At 37.4% G+C, this 22,379-nt stretch overlaps 1 protein-coding gene across 1 annotated transcript in view; it reads left to right on the forward strand.

Annotated features, from left to right (window-relative positions):
• The window catches only part of ZMAT4 (zinc finger matrin-type 4), a 357,602-nt gene that overhangs the window by 208,686 nt on the left and 126,537 nt on the right, over window positions 1-22,379 (forward strand). The window contains exon 5 of the mRNA XM_064583810.1: window positions 13,086-13,313. Coding sequence (XP_064439880.1) covers window positions 13,086-13,313 — 228 coding nt within the window. The remainder of the gene's footprint in view (window positions 1-13,085; window positions 13,314-22,379) is intronic.

Genomic DNA, 22,379 nt, shown 5'->3' on the forward strand with positions numbered 1-22,379 from the left:
GTACATAGATTTGAACAAATGAAACATAAAAATACAAATGAAACATAAAAATATAATACATAAGATGGAAGTAAAATGAGGTTCATGCCAGGTGCTGTCCCTCCAATCTGATCATTCCTAACCCTGGCTGCACACTAGAAGCACCTGCAAAGCTTTAAAGCCTGCCATTGCTCAGCTCCAGCCCCAGGGATTCTGATTTAATTGGCTTGGGTGGGGCCTAGAGTCCATAAGTGTTCAGGTGGGATGAGAACCGTTGATTCTAATCCAGTGCTTTCCAAATTTAATTTGCATACCAGTCACCTGAAACTCTCCTAAATGTTGAGCCTCATCTAGTGGTCCAGGGTGGGATCTGAGATTTGCATCTCCAATAAACTGCCACGTGATGTTGATGCTCTTGGTCTGTGGAGCACACTTGCAGTTGCAAATTTTAGGTGAAGGTGAAGAAGCGTCACCTTCATTAGCTGCTAATGGCACCCTTGTCCTAAAAATTCTTCAATAGAAATCATTTATATACTCTCTCATGCACTCCCTTTTGGCTGTGTCTGCATGGCAACAATGAAGTATGCAATTTGTGGTCAAGCCGTAGTTAAATGAACAATTATGGATGATACATTTAAATAATTCAGGCTCTGGGTTGGCCTCTGTTCCCCCAGGGACTAAATTAACCTAAAGATTTTCTAACATTGATTTGCAAAGTCTTATCTAGCCTAAAACCTTTTCTTTATTTGCAATCATCCTCTGCCCACCAACTTCATAGCTTAATATGAGAAGCAGTGGTATAAGGAAATGGTCTTTAAACTTGTAGGGATTGGAGAACCTTCTTGCCTTAGCATTTGGCACCCTGGATTCTCTTGATTCAACGGTTGGGAGTACCTAACATGATGGAGCAAAGGAGCTCCATCTGTCTTAGAAGAACTCAAGGAGTTCTAGAGTTGCTTTGTGGTTTTATAGAGCTAACTCAAAATAGCATTGGACCTTCAGATTTAACAGTTTCCAAGTGGCAGTTAATAAAAAGTACTTTATTTCTGAATTCCTGTATGAGTTCTAGCAGTTTTGGGGTGGAGTCTTTTGGGTTTTCCACATACAGTATCATATTATCTGCAAAGAGTGAGAGTTTGACTTCTTCTTTGCCGATTTGGATGCCTTTGATTTCTTTTTGTTGTCTGATTGCTGTGGCTAGGACTTCCAATACTATGTTGAATAGCAGTGGTGATAGTGGACATCCCTGCCGCATTCCTGACCTTAGGGGGAAAGCTCTCAGTTTGTCCCCATTGAGAATGATATTCACTGTAGGTTTTTCATAGATGGCTTTTATGATATTGAGGTATGTACCCTCTATGTCTATACTCTGAAGAGTTTTGATCAAGAAAGGATGCTGTACTTTGCCAAATGCTTTTTCTGCATCTATTGAGAGGATCATATGATTCTTGTTCTTTCTTTTGTTAATGTACGGTATCACGTTGATTGATTTGCGGATTTTGAACCAACCTTGCAGCCCAGGGATACATCCCACTTGGTGTAGTGAATAATCCTTTTAATGTACTGTTGGATCCTATTGGCTAGTATTTTGGTGAGAATTTTTGCATCCATGTTCATCAGGGATATTGGTCTGTAATTCTCCTTTTTGATGGGGTCTTTGTCTGGTTTTGGGATCAAGGTAATGGTGGCCTCATAAAATGAGTTTGGAAGTTTTCCTTCCATTTCTATTTTTTGAAAGTGGCAGGATATAAAATCAATGCACAGAAGTCAGTGGCATTCCTATACACCAACAACAAGACAGAAGAAAGAGAAATTAAGGAGTTGATCCCATTTACAATTGCACCCAAAACCATAAGATACCTAGGAATAAATCTAACCAAAGAGGCAAATAATCTGTACTCAGAAAACTATAAAATACTCATGAAAGAAATTGAAGAAGACACAAAGAAATGGAAAAACATTCCATGCTCATGGATTGGAAGAACAAATATTGTGAAGATGTCAATGCTGCCTAGAGCAATCTACACATTCAATGCAATCCCCATCAAAATACCATCCACTTTTTTCAAAGAAATGGAACAAATAATCCTAAAATTTGTCTGGAACCAAAAAAGACCCCGAATAGCCAGAGGAATGTTGAAAAAGAAAAGCAAAGCTGGTGGCATCACAATTCCAGACTTCCAGCTCTATTACAAAGCTGTCATCATCAAGACAGTATGGTACTGGCACAAAAACAGACACTTAGATCAATGGAACAGAATAGAGAGCCCAGAAATGGACCCTCAACTCTATGGTCAACTCATCTTTGACAAAGCAGGAAAGAATGTCCAATGGAAAAAAGACAGTCTCTTCAACAAATGATGCTGGGAAAATTGGAGAGCCACATGCAGAAGAATGAAACTGGACCATTTCCTTACACCACACACAAAAATAGACTCCAAATGGTTGAAAGACCTCAATGTGAGACAGGAGTCCATCCAAATCCTAAAGGAGAACACAGGCAGCAATCTCTTCGACCTCAGCCGCAGCAACTTTTTCCTAGAAACATCGCCAAAGGCAAGGGAAGCAAGGGCAAAAATGAACTATTGGGACTTCATCAAGATAAAAAGCTTTTGCACAGCAAAAGAAACAGTCAACAAAACCAAAAGACAACCGACAGAGTGGGAGATGATATTTGCAAATGTCTTATCAGATAAAGGGCTAGTATCCAAAATCTATAAAGAACTCATCAAACTCAACACCCAAAGAACAAAGAATCCAATCAAGAAATGGGCAGAAGACATGAACAGACATTTTTCCAAAGAAGACATCCAAATGGCCAACAGACACATGAAAAAGTACTCAACATCGCTTGGCATCAGGGAAATCCAAATCAAAACCTCAATGAGATACCACCTCACACCAGTCAGAATGGCTAAAATTAACAAGTCAGGAAATGACAGATGTTGGTGGGGATGCGGAGAAAGGGGAACCCTCCTACACTGTTGGTGGGAATGCAAGCTGGTGCAGCCACTCTGGAAAACAGTATGGAGGTTCCTCAAAAAGTTGAAAATAGAGCTACCATCTGATCCAGCAATTGCACTACTGGGTATTTACCTCAAAGATACAAAAGTAGGGATCCAAAGGGGTACGTGCACCCCGATGTTTATAGCAGCAATGTCCACAATAGCCAAATTGTGGAAAGAGCCAAGATGTCCATTGACAGATGAATGGATAAAGAAGAAGTGGTATATGTATACAATGGAATATTATGCAGCCATCAAAAGGAATGAGATCTTGCCATTTGCAATGATGTGGATAGAACTGGAGGGTATTATGCTGAGCGAAATAAGTCAATCAGATAAAGACATGTATCATATGACCTCACTGATATGAGGAATTCTTAATCTCAGGAAACAAACTGAGGGTTGCTGGAGTGGGGGGTGTGGTGGGAGGGATGGGCTGACTGGGTGATAGACACTGGGGAGGGTATGTGCTCTGGTAAGCGCTGTGAATTGTGCAAGACTGTTGAATCTCAGATCTGTACCTCTGAAACAAATAATGCAATATATGTTAAAAAAAAAAAAGAAGAAGAAGAAGAAGGTAGCAGGAGGGGAAGAATGAAGGGGGGGAAATCGGAGGGGTAGACGAACCATGAGAGATGATGGACTCTGAAAAACAAACTGAGGGTTCTAGGGGGGAGGGGGTGGGAGGATGGGTTAGCCTGGTGATGGGTATTAAAGACGGCATGTTCTGCATGGAGCACTGGGTGTTTTGAACAATGAATCATGGAATACTACATCTAAAACTAATGATGTAATGTATGGGGATTAACATAACAATAAAAAATTAAAAAAAATAAAATAAAAAGTACTTTATTTTTAGATTAAATCCAAATAGATACATGCAAAATATATGCATAGCTAATATTCGTATTCATTTAGTTTTAAATATGAAGTAGAGGCAATTTTTGTAACCTGCAAACTGTGGGTTATTAAGGACAATGTTACTTTTAGGGATATATGCTTAAGGTTACTCAACACTCAGGCTGAGTGGAGAAACCTGATTAGGGAAGCATGCTAGCCGAGGGTGAAGTAGAGATACACACATTCTCTTCAGGGGATAGTATCAGTACCAACTTCTCCAAAATGACTTCTAAGGTTTCAGCTTCCTTCAGCTCAGTCCAAAAGGCCACCCTCTCTCTCTGTCTACTTTTGAACTTAGCCTGTACTTTATCTCTGCTGTGCTTCTGGAACTGGTTGCTTTTTTCATCTTTGAATCCTCCATAAATATTCATAGGATATAAGAAATGATCCAGGAAGCTGGCTCTCTAGTTGAATAGCTGATGCTGCTGGATAAGTAAATCATTCCCATCCGTGAGCATGGGGTATAGATTAGGTGAAGTGAGGGATGGTGGCAGCAGAATAAAAGAATAAAAGCTGGTACCAGTCCTCAGGTTTCACCTCACTGGTCCTCCCCCACTCTGCCAACACTGTCTGATCTGGGTGATGCTCTTCATCTCCTCCCTCTAAGGATGGCATCTGCTGGCTTGGACGTGGGGGTGCCAGTGAATCAGTGAATCCCTGTCAGGGAAACCCACTCTGCCCTCTGTGACTCTGCCTCTTATCCGAGGTTCATGAGGAAGGGTATTTCCAGCAGTGCCCAATTAGCAGGCCATTGATTCTTGCTCAACCAATAAGCAAATATACTAGGATGATGTCATAACTCTTAGTGTCCAAACAACTTAATAAGTATTTATGTTCTAATAACTCATCCAGCACATATTGAAGGAAAAGTTAATATTTGTATTTCATCCTTAAATAACCACATTTACTAATGGATGCATTTGCCTGTTGGACACCGCATAACTTCTCAAATCTTTGGATTAGATTGGACATTGTCACCTTTGTTTCCTGTTCCTCACTGGTTGGCTAGATGAGCCCTCAAATATCCAGGTTCACAGGAATATGACCTCATTCAAAGGACTGTAGCATCTAATGTTGAAACTGTGAACTTCCTCAAGATAGTGGTTCCCATGGTATCTAATGGATGTCTCTATGCTTTTCTCAGAATTTTAAATAATCTTATGGTTCCCCTGTATGCTTACTGCATCATCCCAGGGTACCTCTGCACAGAGTTTGGGAACTGTGGCCAAAACCAAAGATTTTGAGTCTGAACTCAGAGGGAATAAGGCACCTTAACTGAATAGTGTTTGAAGACCAAACACCATGAATGGATTATACCCATAATGTGGCAGGTGTTTAAGATCAGTCTGGACAGAGAGGATGCCTTCCTACTAGCAGAATTTCCTAAAGTAAAATTCCTTCTCTTACACAGATAGCTTTATGGAGAATAAACTGTTCCCCTCATTCAACAAGGGTTTATTTAACACATACTTTGTGCCAGGCCTGGTTCTAAAGACCTGGGATACATTGGCAGACAAAATAGATCAAGATCCTGTCCTCGTGGAACATACATTCTACATCCTCTGTTTTCACCACATGGGAGAACATGGAATATCCCAGCTTTAGGATTCTTTTGTCAAACAACATGAGAAAATTATAAAAGGACTTTCATCTCCTCTAAAGTTCTGTTTAATGGCTCATTTTCAAAGATTAGGATTCTGCAGGAAACAGGCATACTTAAGATATTTAGAACCTAATCAGTGACTGAAACTAGAGGGAATTATTCTATATTAATGAAAATCAATGATCTATGAATACTATATTAATGAGGACTGATGATATATGAATGTAGTGTGGGTGAGGAAGCAGTTCCTGTTAATAGGCTGATTATAATTAGAGTTTCAATACAAAATTGAATTGGAATGATGGTTCTGTTAAATTATCCTCACATTTGTTTATTCTCAGGAAGTGTTTAATGGCATGTATTTTGGAACATGAAATATTTTACAGTGTTCTTTAATTTCCTTCAAGGCATAAAAGAAAGAGCACATGGATTTTTCTATCTTGCAGTCTTGGATAGCGGAATTCACTTCCAAACATATTAGAAGGAAGAGTGTTACTTCATTTTATCTGAATAACGAGAGTGATTTTTGGGTCTGCCATACAATGGGAAAACAGCTTTCCCTTGTATCCTTTGTAGAAATAGGAGAAGCTGGGGCTTTTACATCATATTCTGACAGAGCCAGTTTTCTCCCAATCCACTTTCCCCCAAATCAACAATAAATTAATAAATAAATCACTGCAAATAAAATCTTCTGATATTTAATTTAAAACCCCGTTGTGGCACCACACGTCCCCTAAGTAGTGTTTTCTCCACTTTGCACTAAAACAAGTTAGCATGAAATGTGGCCTGTATGTAAGTTGTAGAATAAAATTGTTTTCCCTCTGCATCAAGAGTGTATATCCTTTAGTATAAAACAAATCACCATAATCCACAACTAAGAAATAACCATCGCTATGAGCTTGATTTATAGCCTTCTGATCTTTATATAGTTTTAAATAGGTGGGTGTGTATAATTTAATAATAAGTAATTAGGTTTGCACCCTACATATAAACACAGTTTAGTTTACATTATATCCTGAGCATTTCTCCAGGTCACTAAATATTTTTTTTCCTAAAATGTGTTTTCAATTGCTTCGTGGTGTTTCAGAGTATAGATGCCCACAATTTATTTCATCTATCCCCACATATGAACATCTAACTTGTTTTAAACCCTGTAAAGTCTAACGAAACCATTCAAGATTTAAAATGTAGCTATCATAAGCCATTTATGAAAACATGAAGATCCACCAAATTGATATTAACTGAAATTTACTAGTCCTTTTCCTCCTTTATTCATCACAAGAGGCCCTGTCCTCTGCTAGAGATACAAAGAAAATGTACATTTGAGCCTTGACTTTTCAGTTTACAGCGAGTTGAGGCATTTACCAGCAGAAGAGGCTGGAAGACTGAGTTGTCCATCCACACTGACAGCTGTCTCCTCAGGCAGGAGCTGGGTGGCCCAGTCAAATTTAATTATCAACAGCATTTGCAAAACAAAAACAAAACCAAAAAAACAAAAACAAACAAACAACAACAATAATAAAAACCAAGCCCCCCAAAAAGTGATACTTGCTAAAGGATTCCTACTGTAATTAATTTGATTTAGGGTAGGAAAAAAGAGAAAAAAGGAAAGACTGTTGATCATAGGGACTGAAAACTGGAAAAATTGTTTTAGAGAAAATGCATATTTCCAAATAATCCCCACTGAGAACAGATGTTGAAGCCTGGGAAATGTGTTCTGACTCTATAGTTAATCTGTTTGTTTATTTGACCTATCACTTCCTCAGCATTACTAGAAACTAGTTGGCATTAAAATATGGTGCTTGGTCTTTGTGTCAAAAGATCTGGTCTTTGCCATTGTCTTTGCTGCTTATTAATTAGGGGGCCCTGTGATAGTTGACTTATCTCCCTGAGCTTCAAGCTGCCTCATTGGTAAAACAGGATTTGGGGACAACTTAAATAAGAAAATACATGGAACAGACAGAATGGAATAAACTGCACAATATCATACAAACTTGAAGAATTAATGTTATGGATAAGAACACCTTAGGTGAGAAAGCCACATACTTTAAAAGACATAAATTCCTGGAACTATTTCGGTAAGTCCTTTGTGAGGATGGACTAATTTTTGTTATCCTAAAGCCTAGAAAGCATCAGGAATGAGTGCAAGAGGAAGAAAGAAAAGGACAAGGGAGGAAGGGAGAGGAGAGATGGGGGGAGAGAGAGAGTAGGGAATGTCAGTGAAAGTTGCACGTTTTGGAGTTGAAGTGCACTCTGAGGCCATCGTCCAGAGGGCAGACAGGCAGGTGAGAATACTATTGCCTGCTGACTGTGTTATCCCCTTCTCTGGCTAAGGACACCCATGTGGTGATCTGACAAGTAAAGCTTTGAGATCTATTGCTAGATCCTGTCTGGTTGGTTGAAAGAAGACCTGCTCTAGTCTCCCAAGCAATTATTTCCAAAATTTTTACTAATCCCTCTCTCTGGTGTGATGTTAAATCAGGTCTGACCCCAGAAGCTAGGGTGGCCAACTCATTCCAGTTTGTCTTCGATTGTCCCTGTTTTAGCACTGAAAGTCCCATGTCCTACAAACCTTGTCAGTTCCAGGCAAACTGGAATATGGTACTGAGCCAGAAGCTTAGAGTGAGGAGTTTAGATGCCACGCTAAATGAACAGAGTAAATGGTTTCCTGTTTGAAAGTAAAATTTCCAGAATGACGTGCATAATTTGAACTCTCTAAAAAATACATAGAAATAGGCCACCCCAGCAGATAGAAATTTGAGATAATACTGACTTCCTATATATCCAGTTGAATCCACGACAGGGAGACTGGGATGTGTGTCTACACTTGGGTATGTTCCCTTTCTACAATTTAGCCTTCACCCCCCAGAGTCTTGTCACTGGGTTGCTAGTATTTATGTTTATATTGACTAGTATTCAAGCCCTAAATGACACAATTTAGAAGAAACAAGAAAACTCTTGGTTACCAGTATTTTATTCACTTCTAATGCAAAGAGCATCCATCCATCCATTCATTCATTTAGCAAAAGGCATGGGCTATATACATTATGTGAGTGGCATCATGCAACGTGCTGACTCATGAAGAGCTTGGTTGTACACACTGTTACATTACAGAGTGAGGAAGTGTTCTGAGAGAGGCACACACTGGGTGCACTGGAAGTATTTTTGTCCTTAGATCAACTGGGGTTATTCTACCAGGAAGAAACAAATATAGGACTGAGATGCATATTATTCTACACTATTATTCAAGATAACTTAGCCAACAGTCTATAAATAGCTGTTGAGAACTTGCTTCTTGACAAACATTATGCAAGACATAAAAGGGATATTGAAAATGATTGATGTCAGGTAATTCTTAGAAATCAAGTTTTGGAGACTGACTTCTTTAGATTGTCTCAAGTATTAAAACAACTTCAGTTTATTTTAGTTACTCTGAATTGGCTACAGATCCATCATCTTCTGTTCAAAATACTGGGGGTTGAATGTATTTTGAGAATCAGAAATTTTAGGATTTTAGATATGTAACTAGGTACAGATACCATATATTATGTTTCAATAGATCTAAGACAGAACTCTATGTTTAGAGACAATAAATTCTATTGCAACATGTATGTATGTTTACACTAAGTGATTATATATCATATATATATTATATATATATATTTTAAAGATTTTATTTATTTATTTATTTGACAGAAAGAGAGAGAGACAGAGAAACAGCATGAGAGGGGAGAGGGTCAGAGGGAGAAGCAGGCTCCCCACTGAGCCGGGAGCCCGATGTGGGACTCGATCCCAGGACTCCAGGACCATGGCCTGAGCCGAAGGCAGACGCTTAGCAACTGAGTCACCCAGGCGCCCTATATAATATATATTTTATTCACATTTTATTTACTTATTTTTATTTATTTATAAATTTATATTCATATATACTTACATAAATATATATGTAGTATTTATATAAACTCTCTATATATTTCTATAAAGACTATAAATAGCCTCTTCTGAATTCAGGTCAGGTTTTAATAAAAAATGAATCATGAAGAAAAATTTGAATTTTAGAGGCTTTTGATTTTTTTCTGAGTTGAAACAAGGGATTGTGGACATGTATTAGAGAAGACAGCACACACCAAAATATCAAGTATTGAAGTGTAAGTGTTATGATCTAATTTCCTTTATACATGCACACATACACACACGGGTGTACACAACTAAGATTATAAGGCGCTATTTAAGAAATGTGAAATGAATTGTGTGGTTAATAAGTGCTTTGGGTTTAGAGGAGGGAGAACTACTTCTTGCTTGGGTTGTCAAGGCCTCACAGAGCAGATGGGACTGAACAGCACCCTGCGGGGCAGGTGTTTAGCTAGGAGGAGAGGGATGGTAAACCAGGCTGGAGATGGTGCCAGTCAAAGGTAGGCAGTACAGTGCCTCAGCAGCTCAATATGTATATGAGTTTCTGCTTGGGGTAAGGGATCAGAATTGTTATTTAACTTTTATAATATTAATTTATAACATTAGCTGCTATTATGGAGAAACTTTTATATCTTGGAGAAATGGAGAAATTGATCAGGGTTTTAAAAAAATGCCAAGTGATTATTATTTCCTTCTGCTTCATAGATAAAGATGTGGCATTTCAGTCATTGCCTACAAAATAATTGGCCCTGTTGCTGTGGGATGTAGTATGTGACTTTCTTTTATTTGAAGATCTAGGAGGACTATCGTACAGTCATTTTCAAACAAAGACTGGCAATATTTGTATCAATGCTTCTCAACATTAGCTGTACTTTGGAAACATGGACCGGGTGGTGTGGGAAGAGGGCATTAAAGCATCCTGATGCCTGGCTCCTACCCCAAGATTCTGATGTAATTGAACAGAATTGGTCTGGGGACAGCCTGGACATAGAGATTCTTAAAGTTCCTCCTGAGTCTAATGTTTGCCCAAGGTTGAAAACTACTGGTTTTGATGAATGAACTCTTGGTTTTAAGTTGTAAAGAGAGGAGGTAAAGTCAATATTTAGCTAAATATTTTTGCAATTAAAATAAAAATATAAAGCATGAAATTTAAATAACAATAAACTGTACATCAGCTAAACTGTTTTGTCATAAACATGTTTTCAAACCAAACAGTAATCTTTGCCCTACTTTGTATTCATTTTATTAGAATTATATACTTTTGCCAAAGAACTATGGGTATTATGATCCATGCTCACACACAGATTTAGCATTATTACCTGGAAACTGCTCTCTTCCCATATAACCTCACTATTTGACATCCAGTCAAAACCATAAAAGAGTGAGAGAGAGCTTCTATAATTTGTTCCATCCCTACACTATGGGTTTTAAAGAAATGGTGACCCTGAATTTTAACCTTGTGGAAACCAGAGACATCAGAGGTTTGCCAAAGGTCACACAGCTTGGTGGGTGATGGAGTCTGACCCAATCTTGATTTCTGACTTTGAGTCAAGGTGGTTTCCACTCCCTCATGTTGCTGCCTTTGTAGGAAATATAAACTGGGTTGAGATTGGTGACAGTTGGAAATAGAGCATAAGAAAAATTAAACTTTGGAGCTGTATTAAGGAGAAGAAGCTACAATACAGATGCAGCATTAACTTACTTTCTTGTGTGAAAGATAAGATTATCTTATTTGATGGATATTCTATTTTGCATCACTCCTGCCAGAAGTGGTATGTAGGGTGTCAATAGATAAAATTGACTCAGATGTTTTTTTAGGGCCCAGTTTAGAGAAAAGTAAGTTATGCTTCAAGAGTCAACATTCATTCTGATGGCAGACATTTGATAGGTTTTCCATTGCCATAAAAAACAATAGATGGATATAAATCCTCAGAAACTGATAAGGTTGCAGGAAACTTTGGAAGCAAGATTCAATTTTCTTCAGAAAAGTGGGTAGAAGTCCTTTTACATACGGGTCAACTTTGTAGCTTTTATTAGCATTTCTAAGTCATAACAGATGATACTGGGTGGCTGCTGGGGTGTTATGGCCCACTTTTGAGCTTTATTTTCACATGGTGATATATGACTGAATCTGGCAATGAGGCTTTTAAAAGACATACTACTTCTCTAAGTCCCAATAGAAATAGTATTATTTAGTTTCATCTAAGCTAGCTAAAACTTCCCTATCTGATGAAATCTCTGGATAGAGAAGAAAAGACTTTTTCAAGATATTGTTACAATACCAATCATTTCTTGAATCAAAATGTTATTTAGCAAGTATTTATTTGTATATCTGTTATTTAATCTGAAAGAAAAAAAGCCCACATTAAACTGATTTGAAAGCTTGGGGAGTTAAGTGTTTACTTGTTATTGATGTTCCAGATTTCAGCTTTTCCTTGGAATGACCCTAATATTCATGGTTTTGCCAACTGCACTCCTACAGAGCAGAAGGTACTGCTATAATTGTGACTAATGGGCCTTATGAGAATTTAAATTGCTTTTTCTTTTGTAAAATATTTTGGATTAGAACCTTTTTCCAAAATTAAATTAAATTCTATATAGAACAAAGATGACTGAGGTCTAGAAGAATATATAAATTTGCTTATTATAAAATTGCCTATTAAGAAGTATAAAAAGGGTCTTGGAGGTATTGTATATGTGCTGCCGAAGCGAGCATGGGTCTTAGAGGTATTGTAAGGAACATGGGCCTTGGAAATTAAGGATTTGGTTTGGAGTCCTGCCTTTACCATAACTAGATATGTCATCATCCAGTGAATGATTCAGCATCTCTGAAGTCCATCCTGTGAGATATGGAACAGTAACTAAGTCATTGTTACTGTGAGGATGAAAGCAAATTGTATATTGTAATACAGAAATAAGTTATTTTTACTTTCTGTTAGTAAACTTCAAGTTAGGTTCTTTTTTGCTTCTGGGCCAAAAGTAACTGAAAGCTCACAATGGAATGTGTTAAATTAATAGCTGGGGCTGTGCAACCTTAAAATAGTGATGTTATGCCTTTTCAGTTTAGATAAGCAACATCTGTTCTACACTGTCTTTTGGTCTTTTAAAACAATATTGTACTTTCAACATCAATTTTAGCAGGTATAGTTGAAAATAACCTATCACAGTAAACAGAAGAAACTGGCAATAAAATTAGCATGATTTTGTCAACTGATACAATCCTTTTAACTGAAAGAGCTGCTTCTATCCCTTGGGCAAATCCTTTATTTATTGGTTATTTCCAGGTATAACATACAAGTGTCTAATTCATTCATTCAGAATCTTTCAAGCCATTCTTGTTCAATGTTTACTTTAAGTTTTGGCTGCAATTTGATTAATGGATTCCTCCCTTACCTCCAAGAGTTTATTTTTGAAAATCTTCATTTTTACCTAAGGGATGATCTCCTAAACTATCAGATTTAAACAGAACAATGTGAAAAATCTGATCTCAATAAATTAGGAATTTTCAGTTGTTTTCCAGCTTCAAAAATGAGGACTGGCAAAAATCATTTTCCTGCTTTCAGTAAACTCTGGATTTCCAGCTCTAGAATGAACATGAGACTCTTCATCTTCAGCTATTGAAAATGAGTGTACTCAGTAATGGACTAACCTGGCCTGTGGTTCTCTCTGGTTGTTTTCCTTCACAGCAACACCCCTGAACTCACTTAAGCCTCCAAGGGTGGACACTGCTCCAGTGGTTGCATCTCCCTATCAAAGAAGAGATTCAGACAGATACTGTGGGCTCTGTGCAGCCTGGTTTAACAACCCTCTCATGGCCCAGCAACATTATGATGGCAAGAAACACAAAAAGAATGCAGCAAGAGTTGCTTTATTAGAACAACTTGGTACAACTCTGGATATGGGGGAACTAAGAGGTAAGAGAAACTCTTAATTTCTGCCACAGAACTGGGCTTTCAGAGAAAGATTGTGTTTTCACAAACTGCATTGATTACTAAGGAAAAATCTAGGCTCATCTAAAAGGAATAGAAGGAAAAGGAAATGAGCAGAAAACTAGCTTAATTTTTGTAATCTCCTTCATTTCAAACTCTTTGTTATTTCCATATTTTTATTGACATTTTTCAGATTGAAGCCACCCATATATGAACCAGATATTTTCCTTCTGCTTTACTTTTTTTTAAGAGAAGGAGGGGGGAGGGGGGAGGAGCAGAGGGCAAGGGAGAGAGAAAATCTCAAGTAAGCTCCAGGCCCCGTGCGGAGCTTGATGAGGGGCTCTATCTCACAACCCTGAGATCATGACCTGAGCTGAAATCAAAAGTCAAATGCTTAACTGACTGGACCACCCAGGCGTACCTCTGCTTTATCTTTAAACACCTTTGCTACTGAATGCTTTAGTACATGAGCAGCATGAGAGAAGATGCTAAAAGGGCCAAATAGCATTATCTTATTAAAACTTTTGTGCTTTTGTGACTCCAACCCAAATGAAGCAGCATGTCGACTCTATTTCATAGCTTAAAACAAGCCCAAATCCCTTTAGTAGAAATATCTAGGAAGCTGGGTAAGATGGTTCCACCATATGGTCAATACTCAGCTTCCTCACTGCACCCTTCCAGATGTTTTCTCAAGTGATAGAAAGAATGCCGCATTTGAAATTCATATGGGGTTTCACAGAAGCTGCTGCGTAGAGACTCAGGAACCATAGGGGAGGATCATCCTGTGGATTCCTTAGGAAGACATACACCAATTCGTGGGATTTGATAGAATCTTTCATCATCAACAACCACTTAAACATTTTTTGATCACCTAAACATTTTTGATCAACTCATGCTGGCATTGTATGAGTAGAACAAAATCATATAAAGTATTTTTTTCTGAGAAAATATATGTTTTCAGGAAAATAATTTTGAAAAGGGTGCTATGAATACTATACTTCAAGTGTTATATGGGCTAGATGAGCTTATTCATAATAGCTCTAATAACAAAATTTGCAATTCAATTTTGAGAATTTCAAGAATGCAATCTGAGTTTTAACTGGGGTCTGTGTGTAGCCTACGATTCTTTCTCTAACTGGGCTATGAGCCTCTAAGAGAGGTCGTTGTAGTCAGGAAATGTGCTGGTACAATTCTAGACCAGATAAGTGGGACTGAAAATCATGCTGTGTGAGCTGAAGGGGTAGGGGTGGGGGGCAAGTTACTTCTGGTTTTTGTTGGTTGAAGAAGACTTCATCCAGGAAAAGGATTTGAATGGGAACTAGAAATGTAGGTAGCATTTCAGCAAGCCGTCCAAGTGAGCAGATTCATATACGCACAGGCAAAGAGACAGGAAAGCATAAGCTGTAGCTGGCAAAGACACATGTTATCATGAAAGAATCGTCTCATACCATATAGATTTAGGATTGGAGGTCCATTAGTATATCTATAGAGCTTGATTAGAGATGGATTTTTCCAAGATATGTAATTAAGAACAACAAATAAGAACAAGACATTAAAAACACTTTATTTCAGGTTTGTTTTTAGCTATAGAAAAACAACACAGGGCTTCATCGTTCAGAATGTTGGATAATTTCATCTCAGAGCCTTTTGAATTGTTGGTGCTATTGCTTTTTGTTGGGGGATTTCTTGTATTCTCTGTCTATGTCTTGTTAAAAAATACAGAAAGAGTCACTCCATAGCTGAAGGCCTTCCCAAAACTCGCTGTTACTGGCAGATAACAAGTTGGCTCAGTGACTCCTTCACGGCAGGGCACTGAAGGAGAAAAATAGGGCTTTATTTATGTTTTGTGCCAGATATTATGACTTGTAGAAGAATTATTTCTCGAGCACATTCTTCTTGTCTATTTTGAATTGTCAGTGCTGCATCTTTTATGTACAACCATAGTTAATGACTTGGGTGTCTGAATTTTGTAACATTTGAGCAGCTTGTCTTTTATACAGAAGACAAAAAGGGCTGCTCTTTGACTTGATAACTCAATGTGGCTATGACTCAGTAGCACATGAGATGCGATTAACATTGAACACAATGTCCTTGAAACCAACCTTTTCACTCCCCCAAGTGACATTTTGATATATGTTTATTCAGGCATTAAATATTAAGGAATAAAGCAAGAAGATAAACCAGCACACACACACACACACACAAACACACACACACGCCTATTTCTGGAATGCTTCTAATGCATTATCAATCAATTACTAAGGACAAAAACTACTAATTAGTAAATATAGGTATATCTATAACTTTTTAAACACTCATGTCATGCAGCTCGAGCACAATATGACAACATTTCAGGCTTTCTTTCTTTCATAGAACTTCTCAGTTTTTTAAGCACTACACCATTTACTTATTTATTACGGTTTTCCTGATTTTCTGTCTTCCTCTCTACTCCTATGGATTGTTAGATTGATGCCTGTTTTGCTCACTGATGTGTTCAAAATGCCTAGGATGATGACAGACACAGAGTAGGTACTCAATAATTGCTGAATAGATAGTGGAAGCAAAAACTTTAAAAAATCACCTAAAAGCCTACATTCTTAACATGATAATCATTTTTATTTCTAAAAGGATCCTGGCTGAATGATTTTTACAAGAAATTATGATTGTTTTCTTCTAATTTTTAAAAATGATGTCTATTTTACATACTGTGAAATGCAGACATTAAGTGTTATGCAGTTCAGGGGGTTTTGACAACACAAACACCTGTATAACCCACACACCTATTAAGATATAATTTATCCATCCTGAAAAAACTCCCACGTGCCCCTTCCCAGTTCATCCAACTTCCCATTCCAGGGACCCACTTTTCCTATTTTAGTTTTGCCTATTTTTAAACTTCATATAAATGGAGCAGACGTGTGTATTTCGTGTGTGTTTCTGGCTTTTCTTACATAGCATATTGTTTTTGAAATGTATCCATTTCTTGCATATAAAGCAGAATAGCTCCTTGCTTTTTATTGCTGAGTAGTATTCTGCTATACAAAAGTTCCACAATTTATCTATTCTCCTCTTGGATGCTTTTGTGTGTGTGTGTGTGTGTGTGTGCGTGCGCTATTTTGAATAAAGCTTTCATGAACATTCTTTTTTTGTTTCTGTTTTGGCCAACGTATGTTGTACTTATCTTGGTAAATACCTGGGAGTAGAATTGCTGGGTCATAAAGTTGGGAGTATTTTTAACTATGTAAGGAATGGTCAAAATATTTTCCAAAGTAGCTGCATTCTTTTGCATTCCCTAAAGCAACATAAATAAATTCCACATTCTCACCAATATTTGTTTTTGTCAGTTTTCAAAATTTTAGCCATTCTAGTGGATGTAGAAAAGTATTTCATTATGGCTTTAATCTGCATTTCCAAGTTGACTAATGATGTCAAACACTTTGAATGTGCTTATTGGTCATTTATTTATCTTCCTTTGTGAGGTATCTGTTCATGTCTTTTGTCTACTTTAAAAAGTAGACAAGTCTTGGTTGTTTGTCTTTTTATTATTGAGTAATAGGTAGGAGCTTTTCATATATTTTCAATACACATCCTTTGTCAGATATACGCATTGCAAATATTTTCTCCTAGTTTGCAATTTAGCTATTCATTTCTTTAAATGTCTGGTGAACAGACATTACTAAATTATAAAAGTCTGATTAATCTTATTTTCCCTTTTATGATCATTGCTTTTTGTGTCACATCTAAAAAATCTTTGCCTTCACTCAAGATCAAAGATGTTTTTACATGTTTTTGTCTACGAATTTCATAGGTTTAGCTCTTATATCTAGGATTATGATGTATCTCAAACTAACTTTTGTGTATGGTATGAGATAATAATAGGAGTTGAAATACATTTTGTTTCATGCATTCACCAAGTTCTTACAGAAAATTTGTTGAAATATCTTCTTTTCCTCATTGAGTGATCTTGGCACAGTTATTGAAAATCTGTTGATTGCACATGAGTCACTTTGTATCCAAGCTATTGTGTTCCATTGATTTCTTTGTGTTCTTTATGCCAGTACCACATTGTATTGATTCTTTTAGCATTATGGAAGTCTTGAGATCAGGTAATGCAAGCTCTCCAGCTTTGTTCTTCTTCCTCTGTATTCCTTGGCTGTTCTAAATCCTTTGCATTTCAATATAAATTTCAGAATCAGCTTGCAATTTCTACACAGAAAGCTTGTTGGAATATTGAATGGGATTGAATTTAATCTATATATCAATTTGGGGAGATTTATTTAATTTCTTCATAGTACTGAGTCTTCCAATCCATGAACATCTTATATTTATTTATGATTTTTTTCAAGTTCTGTCAGCAACATTCTGTAGTTTTCAGTGTAAAAGTTTTGCACATTTAAAAAAAATTCTCAAATATTTTCTGTTTAATGCTAATATAAATTCCTTTTTTGAAATTTCATTTTTATGTGTTGATTACTGAAATAGAAAAGGCAGTTGATTTCTCTATCTTGGTCTTGATTCCTGTAACCTACACATAACTTTCTACCATTCTTGGTATATAATTAAATAGCACAAGAAATTCCACCTTTTGTATTTTTTGGTATTCACACTATTTAGTCATTGGAAACTCTCTATTTGTGTTAACATTCTTGTCTTCCTTTGCTTCAAGTGGGAAATCAAAGTTTAAAAGTTATTCTTGTAGATTAGCAAAGAATTTTAAATGGGATTGGCCTAAATGGTCATTAATATGCATAACCTGGTTACTGATTCAACTTTAGTGGTATTTGTTCCCGAAAACAGATGTCTCTACTTCCAAGTTTTAATTTAACAAGAAAAATAGTCATCCTTTTCTGAATATAGAGTACAATGTAGAACACAAAGGAAGTCATTGAATTATGAAATTACAAAATTCAATGATCACAAAGTACTTTAGAGATTTTTATAGTTTAAATTCTTCTTGCTAGCATAAAACACAGATATTAGGTAGTTTCTTATTTAGAAATAGTGACTATATAAACTATGAAATTATAGTTAGGTGGAAATAGAATATATTTTTTGCAGATCTTTATTATTTATTCTTTTAAATGTTGTAGAGTAGAATATGCAGTTATTTCATTGTTTCAGAGGAAACTAGAAGTCTGGTGCAATTCTCTTCTGAAGATACAGAGTAAAGGAACTCATTTGAAAATTTAATAATGTTTCTGAGCATAAAGAGGCAGATAGTGTTGGGAAGGACCTCAAACATCATTGCGTTATATTCCTTTTTCCTCCCTCTCTTCCTCCCTTCCAGCTTTCTTTCCTTCTTTCTTTCTTTCTTTCTTTCCTTCTTTCTTTCTTTCTTTCTTTCTTTTTTTCTTTCTTTCTTTCTTTCTTTCTTTCTTTCTTTCTTTCTTTCTTTCTTTCTTTCTTTCTCTCTTTCTTTCTCTCTTTCTCTCTTTCTCTTTCTTTTTTTACAGAGCAGCATTGTGAGGCCCAGAGAAGTGACATGACTGTTTCCCTTCTAAACTATGGCTAGACCCACAACTCCTGATCGTGTGCACACCAATTCCTAGTGACTCATCATTGACTAAATAGAACTCTGAATAATTAACTCTTTAAAAAAACAGTTGAGTTTGGGGACTTATCTATTTTTAAATGCATAAAACTTGCTTTGAACTAAAGTATAGAATGGGCATAGTCAACTCTCAGTTTTCTGGGAATGAATCACTTACAAAGTGACTTATATAGCTTTAATGAAGGAGTTTTCCCCACATTCATGACTCCATCTCAGCTGGAGTGAATATAGAAATGCAAAGAAATCATATTCACTCTTCACAAGGACCTGGTATTGGGAAGCAAAGTTCTGTGAAGAGAAAACATATTCCCTAAGGGGTCACTAGAATTTATTACTTTCTCTATAATGCAGTCTCTGCCTTTACTAGTGGGAATGGGGATTAATTTCTAGGGGATACAAGAAGCTTATATAGGACTTCAAATCATTAAAGTAGCATGTGAGTCAGAAAGAACTGACCCATCTCAAAATGAACAGAACACTGGAGTGAGAGATTTTCGCTCTTTGGGTTATTTCTGCTGTGGACTTTCAGGTGATAATGGGTTGTCTGTCTCATACTTTGTCCCACTTAATCTTAGTTTAGTCTTTGCTCATATCTCATTCAGGAGACAGCTTAGTCCCATCATTCAGTGACAACCCTCTATCTTGTTACCTAAGATACCTGTGCAGGGGTGCTTAGGCATTGGGTCTGCTCCAAAGTCTGCTCCAGTGGAAAGAAAGGTGTTCTGGGTAAAAAATGAAAAGTTTTCAAAGTCAACCAGTCCAAGTATTGCTGTGTAAAAATCACCTCAAAGTATGGAGGCTTAAAAAAACGATAGATTTTTACTATCTCCCAGTTTCTGTGGGGGGAATTTGGAAGTGGCTTGGCTGGGTGATTCTGGAAAATTTAAAAAACTGAATGAAAGAAGAAAGAAAAGGTGATTCACTCATGTGTTGGCAGGAGGCCTCAGTTTTTCTGCTCATGGTCATTTCCCAGGATTTGTCTTAGATGCTCCTGCTATGGTGACTGGCTTCCCAAGACTGAGACATTTAAGAGAGACCAGGTAGAATGCTTGAAAGTTGCATAGCATCACCTGCATCACATTTTATTCATCAGAAGTCAATACCAGATCATATTCAAGGGCTGGTAGAACATTAGACTCCATCTTTTAGGAGAGGATTGTCAGAGAATGTGGGGACATTTTAAAACCACCATGATCAGGCAGAAAGCAAGTGGACCAGTGACATATGTGATAACCACTATTCTGCCACACACTTGTAGACTTTAGCGTGAAAAGCATCTCATCTACAGGTGGAATTAATATATGCAATAGACATACCAAGTCAAGGATTTCATTTTTTTAAACTAAAATCGAACAGATTTCTGCCTATCTTCATTAGAACCAAGAAAATAGTCTCTCTGTGTGCCTCTGCCCAAGGTCTGGGCCTTGCCTGATAGATATCATGGCTGGGGTCAGCAGACACAGGACATACCATACCATCTGAAGTTTGTTTTCATCCAACAACCATCCTTTCTTCATCCAACAACCATACTCCCTTTGTGATTGGCCAATCCAATATGCCTGAGGGATTCCAAAGATTTGGGGACCAAATTAATTAGAGTTAACAACTTGATTGTGGGTTTCCAATCTCCATGTGAGTTGACAGAAACAGAAGTTCCAATCAAGATTTTGGAAACCGAAATCTTGTTATATGTTATTGCTTGGTTTCCTCTCTGATTCTTTGTTTATTTATTCATTCACTTTTTATTCATCTGCTAATATTGAACTCCTACTATATACCAGGCATAAAGTGTTGGAGATACGACAGTGAATGAGAGAAAAAGGTCTCTATCTTGGGAAGAAGACAGAAAATAAAGAAGTAAAATATTTTTAGCCTGTAGCAAATGCTAAAGGGATAAAAGTGAGGTGATATAATAAATAATGAAGTAGAGGTAGGTTTCTTTAAATGGGATGATTAGTGACAGCTTTACAGAGAAGCTGACATTTTGGACTATGACCTGAATGAGGGGGAGCATCCAGATATGAAGTACCTGCTCATTTTTTGCAGAGGAACTAGCAAGTGCAAAAAGGGCTTGGGGAAGGGGCTTGGTACATCTGAGTGGGGAAGGGGCTTGGTACATCTGAGTACTAATGGTTGGCAGAGTGCCTGAAGCTAATAAGAGGGGTAAAAAGTGAGATTGGGTTTAGATAGAGTCACATTGTGCAGATCTTAATGGGTCATTGTGAGAATTTTGATTTATTCTAAGTGCACATAGGTGATTGCAGCTCATCTTACTTGTGAATCCACATGATCCACTTTTTTCTCTACCGATGGGCTAGCTTCATTTCCACTCTAGGTCACCTCTCTTCCCTCTGTTTTGCTCCTGTCATTCCTGTGAATACATCCTTTACATACTTCCTTTGTTCAAGGCTACATTTCTCATGCCGCTAGCAGATTTTTAGGGTAGCAAAACTTTCTGGCCAGAGATCCATCATTCATTTATGTTTTACAGGGCTAAAAAAACAAAACAAAACAAAATGCTCTGGTAGTTCTCTTTAGTGTATAAAGGAAAGAACAACTGACCTATGTTTCCTTCATGATGTTGGCTGGGGGTGAGTGAATGCTTTGGAGAAGAGAAATTTCTTGGCAGTCATTGAATTGAGAGGAAACTAAGCTCAGGAACAGCATATTGGCTACTGCAGAATAGCAGGGCTATTAAATTGGAATGTACTAGGTGTATTCGGGCATGTTGGGAGCAGTTGATTCATGGGAAAAATGGACCTAACAAGTACACACTGAAGTTTTCATTTTAGAACAGAGGACTCTGGCCACTGATTAAACCTTGTCTAATTAGGCAAGTAGGAGAGCCAGACTGCTTAAGTATGGAAATGTAAAGGGGACAGTGGGAATGGAGCAGTGAAGCTACTGGACTTTCATATCAGTGGAGTCAGGTGGGCCTTGAAAGACAACTAGAAGCTATTCAGGTTGCACAGTGGAGTGGGACAACTTTGCAGGCTGAAGATAGAGCCTATGAAAAGGCATGGCAGTAAGGGAAACAGGGCCCCTTTGAAGAGCTATGGTATGTCTGGAGCTTAATGTCAGGTTTGGGATTAATGGGAGAAGTAGCTGGAGAAATAGAGTCAGATCATGATAGGAGTTGAATACTTTTATTTAACCCTGAACACTGTGGGAGGGATTTCAAAATTTTTGGCAGGAAATTTGCATTTCTTTTTTTTTTTTAAAGATTTTATTTATTTGACAGAGAGAGCACAAGCAGAGGGAGACAGAGGGAGAAGCAGGCTCCCTGCTGAGCAAGGAGCCCGATGTGGGACTCGATCTCAGGACTCTGGGATCATGACCCGGGCCGAAGGCAGCTGCTCAACGGACTGAGCCACCCAGGTGCCCCAAAATTTGCATTTCTGAAAGAAGTTGCTATAGACAGCAGCATGAAGGGTGGGTTAGGAAGTAGACAGAAGACAGGGAGATTTTTTGGAAGGCTATTAGCTTAATCCAGTGAGAAA

The sequence above is a fragment of the Mirounga angustirostris genome, unplaced genomic scaffold (assembly GCF_029215605.1).
Source record: "Mirounga angustirostris isolate CCGP_5_RB_7025 unplaced genomic scaffold, mMirAng1.0.hap1 SCAF_2, whole genome shotgun sequence".
In the NCBI taxonomy this organism is placed as follows: domain Eukaryota; kingdom Metazoa; phylum Chordata; class Mammalia; order Carnivora; family Phocidae; genus Mirounga; species Mirounga angustirostris.